At 49.0% G+C, this 11665-nt stretch overlaps 1 protein-coding gene across 1 annotated transcript in view; it reads left to right on the top strand.

The window, feature by feature from the left end:
• Positions 1 to 4072: 4072 nt before the first annotated feature.
• LOC112241431 (PHD finger protein 21B-like) overlaps positions 4073 to 11665 on the top strand; it is a gene marked incomplete at its 3' end in the record, with an annotated part of 39467 nt that continues 31874 nt past the window's right edge. The window contains exon 1 of the mRNA XM_042313786.1: positions 4073 to 4376. Coding sequence (XP_042169720.1) covers positions 4218 to 4376 — 159 coding nt within the window. The remainder of the gene's footprint in view (positions 4377 to 11665) is intronic.

Here is an 11665-nt window from a genome sequence, read left to right as displayed (position 1 = left end):
ACTGAATATCATCCAATTGGTTGTATTTTATTCTTCAAAGTCATTACACAGCGATAGAGTGACTTATTCTCATGTTTCTTCACAGAGGAAGATACATTATGGACATACTGCACTGCAGACAGACTGGACCTACTGCACTGCAGACAGACTGGACCTACTGCACTGCAGACAGACTGGACCTACTGCACTGCAGACAGACTGGACCTACTGCACTGCAGACAGACTGGACCTACTGCACTGCAGACAGACTGGACCTACTGCACTGCAGACAGACTGGACCTACTGCACTGCAGACAGAATGACTGGAGACAGACTGGACATACTGCACTGCAGACAGACTGGACCTACTGCACTGCAGACAGACTGGACCTACTGCACTGCAGACAGACTGGACCTACTGCACTGCAGACAGAATGACTCGAGACAGACTGAACTACAGGACAGTAAACAGAATGAATCGAGACAGACTGAACTACAGGACAGTAAACAGAATGACTCGAGACAGACTGAACTACAGGACAGGAAACAGAATGACTCGAGACGTTTCAGACTGAACTAATGGACAGGAAACAGAATGACTCGAGACGTTTCAGACTGAACTAATGGACAGGAAACAGAATGACTCGAGACGTTTCAGACTGAACTAATGGACAGGAAACAGAATGACTCGAGACGTTTCAGACTGAACTAATGGACAGGAAACAGAATGACTCGAGACGTTTCAGACTGAACTAATGGACAGGAAACAGAATGACTCGAGATGTTTCAGACTGAACTAATGGACAGGAAACAGAATGACTCGAGACGTTTCAGACTGAACTAATGGACAGGAAACAGAATGACTCGAGACGTTTCAGACAGACTGAACTAATGGACAGGTAACAGAATGACTTGAGATGTTTCAGAAGTGGTTGGTCACCTGTACTCTTTCGTTCTGAACATCCTGTCATTTCTTTCTGGGAGTAGTTGAGCTGATAATGTAAGTGTGAACTGAGCGTTAGCTATTTGTGGGGTACTCAAAGAACCCTCAGCGAGACACACAAGAAAGTGGGAGGGAGGCAAGAGGTGTTCAGAAAGCTTTTTACTAAAGCCTGTAGAACAGAGTCTTGGACGGAGAGAAAGACAGAAAAAAGAAAGTGAGAGTTACGGCTGGCGCCTCACGTTCCTTTTAAAGATGGATTAGACCAAGGTGCAGCGTGGTAGGCGTACATTTTACTTTTTTATTAAATGACACCGCAAAATAAAAAATAAATAAATAAATGCAAAACCCAACGTAAAGTTATGCAGGGCTAAACAGCAACTATGCAAAAAAAACAAGATCCCACAATCTAAGGTGGAAAAAGGGCTGCCTAAGTATCATCCCCAAACAGAGACAACGATAGACAGCTGCCTCTGATTGGGAACCATACCAGGCCAAACAAAGAAATAGAAAAAGTAGAATGCCCACCCTAGTCACACCCCGACCTAACCTAATAGACAAATAAACTCTAAGGTCAGAGAGCCTGTTTAAAAACCGAACGATTGCGCTCGCATAACTTCCTTAAAAGACCTTCGATCGAAAAACGAGAAACAAATCGGTATTAGTACCGGTTTGTCCATTTTGAGCCGGTAATCACTTCTTCAAAATAGTCCGAATTAATCTAAGAGAGCTCAAGAAATCCGTCATTAATTTTGACATTGTTGCCAAGGATACCTCAGTCATGTAATTTTGCATCTTGACTAGGATGTTTGGTGCGGTATTTCTCAAGTGGAAAACAATGTGCACGAGGACGAGACGTCCCTGGTTGAATGACAACAGGCACTTCATTGAAGAATCCCTTCTGTTGACCAATCGCCGACGAGGAGGGGAGGGGAGGGGGGCGGGACTTAAAAACGTGACAGGATGTAACTGAATAATACTGTATATGCACCAACTGTTCCCAAACTGTTTGGTCTGAGAAGGATACGGACGCCTTTAGACAGAAACCCAGTTGAGAATTAAAAAGCATTGACCCCCCACCCCCTGTTTTCTCCTCCCTCCCTCCACCTATCCCCCATCACTCTGTACTCCATGGAAAACCATAACAGAGAGCAGTGGAATGGAATATCAAATATTTAGAGTGCCTGCCTGTTCTTTTAGTGGTGCTAGCAGGGTAAAGGAGAGGGAACCAGATGTACAGGCTTTGGAAGATATATTTTCTGAACTGAGTAGAGAGGGAGTTGGAAGGTAGAGAGACGGGGGAGTGGAGGGAGTTGGAAGGTAGAGAGACAGGGGAGTAGAGGGAGTAGAGAGACAGGGTAGTAGAGGGGGTTAGGGGTAGAGAGACAGGGGAGTAGAGGGAGTAGAGAGACAGGGTAGTAGAGGGGGTTAGGGGTAGAGAGACAGGGGAGTAGAGGGAGTAGAGAGACAGGGTAGTAGAGGGGGTTAGGGGGTAGAGAGACAGGGGAGTAGAGGGGGGGGTAGGGAGAGGGGTAGAGAGACAGGGGAGTAGAGGGGGTTAGGGGTAGAGACAGGGGAGTAGAGGGGGTTGGGGGTAGAGAGACAGGGGAGTAGAGGGTAGAGAGACAGGGGAGTAGAGGGGTTAGGGGTAGACAGGGGAGTAGAGGGGGTAGAGAGACAGGGGAGTAGAGGGGGTAGAGAGACAGGGGAGTAGAGGGGTAGAGAGACAGGGGAGGGGGGGAGTAGAGACAGGGGAGTAGAGAGACAGGGGAGTAGAGAGACAGGGGAGTAGAGGGGTAGAGAGACAGGGGAGTAGAGGGGTAGAGAGACAGGGGAGTAGAGGGGTAGAGAGACAGGGGAGGGGGGGTAGAGAGACAGGGGAGTAGAGGGGAGAGAGAGACAGGGGAGTAGAGGGGTAGAGAGACAGGGGGGTAGAGAGACAGGGGAGTAGAGGGGTAGAGAGACAGGGGAGTAGAGGGGGTAGAGAGACAGGGGAGTAGAGGGGGTAGAGAGACAGGGGAGAGAGGGGGGAGACAGGGTAGAGAGACAGGGGAGTAGAGAGACAGGGGGAGGGGGAGAGACAGGGGAGTAGAGGGGTAGAGAGACAGGGGAGTAGAGGGGGTAGAGAGACAGGGGAGTAGAGGGGGTAGAGAGACAGGGGGAGGGGTAGAGGGGGGGTAGAGAGAGACAGGGGAGTAGAGGGGTAGAGAGACAGGGGAGTAGAGGGGGTAGAGAGACAGGGGAGTAGAGGGGGTAGAGAGACAGGGGAGTAGAGAGACAGGGGAGTAGAGGGGGTAAAGAGACAGGGGGTAGAGAGACAGGGGAGTAGAGGGGTAGAGAGACAGTGGAGTAGAGGGGGTAGAGAGACAGGGGAGTAGAGGGGGTAGAGAGACAGGGGAGTAGAGGGGGTAGAGAGACAGGGGGGGAGAGGGGGTAGAGAGACAGGGGAGTAGAGAGACAGGGGGGGAGAGGGGGTAGTCTACCTCAGTCTAATTACCTGCCTGTCTCTACGTCTGATCCTGGATCTGTATCAATGTTTAGCTGTTTCTCCTTCAGCTGGAGCTCAATCTGCACTGTGTTTAAACACCAAGGTGTTCTCTGATGGAGCACCAATCAATCTGTAGCACGTTGAGTAGAGCAACACTCCTAAGGTCACCAACACGACCAGTCCACTGTGTGTCTATTCCTGTTTAATCTCTCTTTTCTAACCATGTCTCTCTCTCTCCCTTCCCTCCCTCCCTTCTCTCTCCTCCCCTCCTCCCTCCCTCTCCTCCCCTCTCTCTCCTCTCCTCCCCTCCTCCCTCCCCCTTCTCTTTCCTCCCCTCCTCTCTCCTCCCTCCCCTTCCCTCCCTCCCTCCTCTCTCCTCCCTCCCCTTCCCTCCCTCCCTCCCCTTCCCTCCCTCCCTCTCCTCTCTCTCTCCTCCCTCCCCTCCCCTCCCTCCCCCCCCTCCCCCCCCCTCCCCTCCCTCCCTCCCTCTTCTCTCTCTCTCTCTCCCTCCCCTTCCCTCCCTCCTCTCTCCTCCCTCCCCTTCCCTCCCTCCCTCCTCTCTCCCTCCCTCCCCTTCCCCCCCCCTCCCCTTCCCTCCCTCCCTCTTCTCTCTCTCTCTCTCCTCCCTCCCCTCCCTCCTCTCTCTCTCCTCCCTCCCCTCAACAGAAGAAGCTGAGTGTTAGAAGTTGTCCCGTAGGAGGGGCCACCAAGCCCCTCTCCCTCATCAAGCCCCCTCCTCCTCCATCCTCACAAAGCATCTCTATCTCCGTTCTACCGGCCAACCCGGTCGCCAAGACAGCTCCCGTTGCCATGGTGACAGCGCACATGACCGGTGGACAAAAGGTGGTGTCGGGAAGCGCAGCTCCAGGGAGCTCCTCCTCTCCTCCTCCTCTACAGACATCCTCCATCAACCTCCAGACCAATAGAGGGTCGGGGGGGGCGGTGCTACAGCCTTACAGTAGGAGAGAGGTACTACACTGTTACTACTATACTGCAACTATACTGCTACTATACTACTACTATACTACTACAGCCTTACAGTAGGAGAGAGGTACGACACTGTTACTACTATACTGCTACTATACTACTACATCCTTACAGTAGGAGAGAGGTACTACACTGTTACTACTATACCGATACTATACTGCTACTATACTACTACCATACTACTACTACTATACTGCTGCTATACTACTACTATACTACTACAGCCTTACAGTAGGAGAGAGGTACTGCACTGTTACTACTATACTGCTACTATACTACTACTATACTACTACAGCCTTACAGTAGGAGAGATGCACTACCCTGTTACTACTATACTGCTACTATACTACTACTATACTACTACAGCCTTACAGTAGGAGAGAGGTACTACACTGTTACTACTATACTGCTACTATACTGCTACCATACTACTACAGCCTTACAGTAGGAGAGAGGTACTACACTGTTACTACTATACTACTACTATACTACTACAGCCTCCTCCTCCTCTTCCTCTCTGGCCTCTAAACTCCCTCCTCCTCCTCCTCCTCTTCCTCTCTGCCCTCTAAACTCCCTCCTCCTCCGCCTACTCTTCCTCTCTGCCCTCTAAACTCCCTCCTACTCCTCCTCTTCCTCTCTGCCCTCTAAACTCCCTCCTACTCCTCCTCTTCCTCTCTGCCCTCTAAACTCCCTAGGATTGGAGCTGTTGTGATTCCTTAGAGACTGGTCTTGTTGTCACCTGCAGCTAGTTGTAGATACTTTCACGCAGATTGAGGGCCAGGAGAGGAGATAACAGAGGAACTATATAGAGGAGAGAGAGAGAGAGAGAGAGAGAGAGAGAGAGATAGAGGGAGAGAGAAAGAGAGAGAGATAGAGACACAGCCCATCCTATTATATATAGAGACAGATTTACAACTGTAAACTCAGGGGCCAGATGATGTAGAAGGGGGGGGTCTATTGGAGCAGTCAACAGTGATTCCACTGTGTACATTGTATGTCAATGTATGCAAACAAACAAACAAACAAACAAACACACACGCACACACACACACACTCCTTGGCATGGAGAGCCTGCATGTGTCATGGCTCCGGGGAGCATTTCAAACGGCTAGTCTGACAGGACATAAAGGAGATGGGCGCCGTGCCCACGTTAGTGTGCCCCCCCCCCCGGGAGGGAGGGAGGGACAGAGCTGGCCGCTACCGTCTGTGTTTACACCATTCACTAGAAAATGCTTTTAAAATACGGTCATATTTCCTCAGTGAATATTCAGCTGTTGCACTGCATGATCCATATTAATTCATAGGTTTACCAGCAGCGGATTTCAGCAGCTCTGGGGTGAGTCCCAAGTGACACCCTGTCTAGTGCACTTCTTCTGAGCAGAACAGTGTATTGTCAAGATAATAGGGTGCCATTTGGGACAAACCTATGTAAATATATGTAGAATAAGTGTGGAGGTGATGGAGGGTTTAGTCCACACTGTCCTCTAGTGGTAGTGGGGGGAATAGCAGAGAGAGAGACAGAGAGAGACAGAGACAGAGAGAGAGAGAGAGAGAGAGAGACAGACAGACAGACAGACAGACAGACAGACAGACAGACAGACAGACAGACAGACAGACAGAGAGACAGAGAGAGAGAGAGAGAGAGAGAGAGAGAGAGACAGAGAGAGAGACAGAGAGACAGACAGACTATATATATAATATAATGTATAATATAATAATATAATATATAATATAATGTAATTGGTACCAGGGCCCAGTAATATAATGTAATTGGTACCAGGGCCCAGTAATATAATGTAATTGGTACCAGGGCCCAGTAATATAATGTAATTGGTACCAGGGCCCAGTAATATAATGTAATTGGTACCAGGGCCCAGTAATATAATGTAATTGGTACCAGGGCCCAGTAATATAATGTAATTGGTACCAGGGCCCAGTAATATAATGTAATTGGTACCAGGGCCCAGTAATATAATGTAATTGGTACCAGGGCCCAGTAATATAATGTAATTGGTACCAGGGCCCAGTAATATAATGTAATTGGTACCAGGGCCCAGTAATATAATGTAATTGGTACCAGGGCCCAGTAATATAATGTAATTGGTACCAGGACAGTTATCTACTCAAACACAAGTGAGGATATTTCGATGTTAGTGTCTCTTTTAATAGTATAATTCCCTGCAATGAATGACGGACAGTCTACAATCTAGCACAACAGAGTAGTAATGACTGTCCCTCTATAGACAACCCCACAGAGTAGTAATGACTGTCCATCTATATACAACCCCACAGAGTAGTAATGACTGTCCATCTATATACAACCCCACAGAGTAGTAATGACTGTCCATCTATATACAACCCCACAGAGTAGTAATGACTGTCCCTCTATATACAACCCCACAGAGTAGTAATGACCCTCTATATACAACCCCACAGAGTAGTAATGACTGTCCCTCTATATACAACCCCTACAGAGTAGTAATGACTGTCCCTCTATATACAACCCCACAGAGTAGTAATGACTGTCCCTCTATATACAACCCCACAGAGTAGTAATGACTGTCCCTCTATATACAACCCCACAGAGTAGTAATGACTGTCCCTCTATATACAACCCCACAGAGTAGTAATGACTGTCCCTCTATATACAACCCCACAGAGTAGTAATGACTGTCCCTCTATATACAACCCCACAGAGTAGTAATGACTGTCCCTCTATATACAACCCCACAGAGTAATGACTAATGACTGTCCCTCTATATACAACCCCACAGAGTAGTAATGACTGTCCCTCTATATACAACCCCACTGTCCCTCTAGAGAGTAGTAATGACTGTCCCTCTATATACAACCCCACAGAGTAGTAATGACTGTCCCTCTATATACAACCCCACAGACAGAGTAGTAATGACTGTCCCTCTATATACAACCCCACAGAGTAGTAATGACTGTCCCTCTATATACAACCCCACAGAGTAGTAATGACTGTCCCTCTATATACAACCCCACAGAGTAGTAATGACTGTCCCTCTATATACAACCCCACAGAGTAGTAATGACTGTCCCTCTATATACAACCCCACAGAGTAGTAATGACTGTCCCTCTATATACAACCCCACAGAGTAGTAATGACTGTCCCTCTATATACAACCCCACAGAGTAGTAATGACTGTCCCTCTATATACAACCCCACAGAGTAGTAATGACTGTCCCTCAACCCCATAGAGTAGTAATGACCCCTCTACAACCCCACAGAGTAGTAATGACTGTCCCTCTATAGACAACCCCACAGAGTAGTAATGACTGTCCCTCTATATACAACCCCTCAGAGTAGTAATGACTGTCCCTCTATAGACAAACCCACAGAGTAGTAATGACTGTCCCTCTATAGACAACCCCACAGAGTAGTAATGACTGTCCCTCTATAGACAACCCCACAGAGTAGTAATGACTGTCCCTCTATAGACAACCCCACAGAGTAGTAATGACTGTCCCTCTATATACAACCCCACAGAGTAGTAATGACTGTCCCTCTATAGACAACCTGTCCCTCTATAGAGTAGTAATGACTGTCCCTCTATATACAACCCCACAGAGTAGTAATGACTGTCCCTCTATATACAACCCCAGAGAGTAGTAATGACTGTCCCTCTATATACAACCCCACAGAGCAGTAATGACTATGCCTCTATATACAACCCCACCAGACAGAGTAGTAATGACTGCCCCTCTATAGACAACCCCACAGAGTAGTAATGACTGTCCCTCTATAGACAACCCCACAGAGTAGTAATGACTGTCCCTCTATATACAACCCCACAGAGTAGTAATGACTGTCCCTCTATATACAACCCCACAGAGTAGTAATGACTGTCCCTCTATATACAACTCTCCTCCTTCTCCCTCCTTTCTCTCTTCTCGTCTCCCCTTAACACTCTCCTCCCTCTCTCCTCCTTTCTCTCTTCTCGTCTCCCCTTATCACTCTCCTCCCTCTCTCCTTCTTCTTCCCTCCTTTCTCTCTCCTCGTCACCCCTTATCACTCCCCTCCCTCTCTCCTCCTTCTCCCTCCTTTCTCTCTTCTCGTCTCCCCTTATCACTCTCCTCCTTCTCCCTCCTTTCTCTCTTCTTGTCTCCCCTTATCACTCTCCTCCCCCTCTCCTCCTTCTCCCTCCTTTCTCTCTTCTCGTCTCCCCTTATCACTCTCCTCCCTCTCTCCTCCTTCTCCCTCCTTTCTCTCTTCTCGTCTCCCCTTATCACTCTCCTCCTTCGCCCTCCTATCTCTTCCTGCCTCTCGTTCTATCTCTCTTCCCTCACTCCCTCCACCTCCATCTCTATCTGCAGTGTGTTTCCCTCTCTACTCTCTCCGGCTGTGAGTAACATTGTTGACACAACAAACGATAACAAACAGACTAGCTGGAGACAAACTGCTGGACCAGGATCCAGGCTATTATATAAACCCTCTCCTCTCCTTTCCTTTCCTCTCCTCTTCTCTCCTCTTCTCTCTTTCTCTCCTCCTCTCTCCTCTCCTCCCCTCCCCTCCCTCTCCTCCTCCTCTCCTCTCCTCTCTCCTCCTCCTCTCCTCCTCCTCTCCTCTCTCTCCTCCCTCCCTCTCCTCTCCTCCTCCTCTCCTCTCCTCTCCTCTCCCTCCCTCCCTCCCCTCTCCCTCTCCCCTCCCCTCCCCTCCCTCCCCCCCCTCTCCCCCTCCCCTCTCCTCCTCCTCTCCTCCCTCTCCTCTCCTCTCCTCTCCTCCTCTCCTCTCCTCCTCCCTCTCCTCTCCTCTCCTCTCCTCTCCTCTCCTCTCCTCCCTCCTCCTCCCTCCTCTCTCCTCTCCTCTCCTCCTCCCTCCTCTCTCCACTCCTCTTCCCTCCTCTCTCCTCTCCTCCTCTCTCCTCTCCTCCTCTCTCCTCTCTTAATGTAAGACGTGTTGCCTTTGAACAACACATTATAACTATAGGGCTTTTCCGAGTGCTTTCAGCTATTGTCTGTTGAGATACAGTTCTTTAATAGAATCCCTGTTGTGTCTCTGGTCTCAGCTGGCCACTAATAGTAGTAGTTCTGGTTTGTTGACCTTGGAAGACAGAGACAGAGTGACGCTACTGTGAAAGTTAATAGAAGATTTTATAACACACTGGCTGTCCCAAATGGCACCCTATTCCCCCATAGAGCTCTGGTCAAAAGAAGTGCACTATGTCGGGAATAGGGTGCCTTGTGCCCATAGGTCTCTGGTCAAAAGAAGTGCACTATGTAGGGAATAGGGTGCCTTGTGCCCATAGGACTCTGGTCAAAAGAAGTGCACTATGTAGGGAATAGGGTGCCTTGTGCCCATAGGACTCTGGTCAAAAGAAGTGCACTATGTCGGGAATAGGGTGCCTTGTGCCCATAGGTCTCTGGTCAAAAGAAGTGCACTATGTAGGGAATAGGGTGCCTTGTGCCCATAGGTCTCTGGTCAAAAGAAGTGCACTATGTAGGGAATAGGGTGCCTTGTGCCCATAGGTCTCTGGTCAAAAGAAGTGCACTATGTAGGGAATAGGGTGCCTTGTGCCCATAGGACTCTGGTCAAAAGAAGTGAAATAAATAGAACCCTTTAAACAGAACCACACCAGAACCCTTTAAATAGAACCTTTTAAACAGAACCACACCAGAACCCTTTAAATATAACCTTTTAAACAGAACCACACCAGAACCCTTTAAATAGAACCCTTTAAACAGAACCACACCAGAACCCTTTAAATAGAACCCTTTAAACAGAACCACTCCAGAACCCTTTAAATAGAACCCATTAAACAGTTGTGTATGTGTAATTGGGGTGGGGAGGTGTGTGTGTAAATGGGGTGGGGAGGTGTGTGTGTGTGTGTGTGTGTGTGTGTGTGTGTGTGTGTGTGTGTAATTGGGGTGGGGAGGTGTGTGTGTGTGTGTGTGTGTGTGTGTGTGTGTGTGTGTGTTGGGGTGGGGAGGTGACTCTCTCACACAGAAGGTGGGGGTCAAGAAGTCAGAATCTACATGAGAAGTGTTAGACATACAGTATCCTGTTGAAACGGGCTTCAAATTTGACGTTTTATTAGTCTCATGTACTCGATACCGCATGGTATACATCATCCAACGGGCATCATGGGAGATGTGAGGGGGGGAGGGGGAAGAAGGTTGGGGGTCATGGGGGGTGAGGGAAGGTTGGGGGTCATGGGGGAGGGGAGGTGAGGGGGAAGGGGTTGGGGGTCATGGGGGGTGAGGTGGGGGGGGAGGTTGGAGGTCATGGGGGAGGTGAGGGGGGAGGGGGTTGGGGTCATGGGGGAGGTGAGGTGGGAGGAAGGTTGGAGGTCATGGGGGAGGTGAGGTGGGAGGAAGGTTGGGGGTCATGGGGGAGGTGAGGTGGGAGGAAGGTTGGGGGTCATGGGGGAGGTGAGGTGGGAGGAAGGTTGGGGGTCATGGGGGAGGTGAGGGGGAGGAAGAAGGTTGGAGGTCATGGGGGAGGTGAGGTGGGAGGAAGAAGGTTGGGGGTCATGGGGGAGGTGAGGGGGGGGAAGAAGGTTCAAATCAAATGGGGGAGGTTTTATTTGTCACATACACATGGTTAGGGATGTCAATGGGAGAGTGCTTGTGCTTCTAGTTCCGGGTCAATGCAGTAATAAATCAAGTAATCTAACTAACAATTCCAAAAAAACTGGGATACACAGTGTAGGGGATAAAGAATATGTACATAGGATATATGAATGAGTGATGGTACAGAGCAGCATAGGCAAGATACAGTAGATGATATTGAGTACAGTATATACATATGAGATAAGTATGTAAACCAAGTGGTATAGTTAAAGTGGCTAAACATGTATTACATAAGGGATATAGGTACAGTATCTACGTATGCAGTAAGGGGATAAGGGGGTGATGGTACAGAAGAGCAGTTTAAAGTTGGATATATTTACATCATTTCCCATCAATCATGATTAAAGTGGCTGGATTGAGTCAGTGTCATTGACAGTGGTTGGCAGTAGCCACTCAATGTTAGTGGTGGCTGTTTAACAGTGAATGGCCTTGAGATAGAAGCTGTTTTTCAGTCTCTCGGTCCCAGCTTTGATGCACCTGTACTGACCTCGCCTTCTGGATGACAGAGGGGAACAGGCAGTGGCTCGGGGGTTGATGTCCTGGATGATCTTGGGGGGTCATGGGGGAGGGAGGAAGAAGGTTGGAGGTCATGGGGGAGGTGAGGGGGGGAAGAAGGTTGGGGGTCATGGGGGGCCACTCCAGAGAAGGACCTTGTTAGAGCTGGTCTTGAAGA

Source organism: Oncorhynchus tshawytscha, unplaced genomic scaffold (assembly GCF_018296145.1).
Source record: "Oncorhynchus tshawytscha isolate Ot180627B unplaced genomic scaffold, Otsh_v2.0 Un_contig_8182_pilon_pilon, whole genome shotgun sequence".
Lineage (NCBI taxonomy): Eukaryota > Metazoa > Chordata > Actinopteri > Salmoniformes > Salmonidae > Oncorhynchus > Oncorhynchus tshawytscha.
The sequence above is the reverse complement of the archived record's forward strand: the minus strand, read 5'-3'. Positions and strand labels throughout refer to the sequence as shown.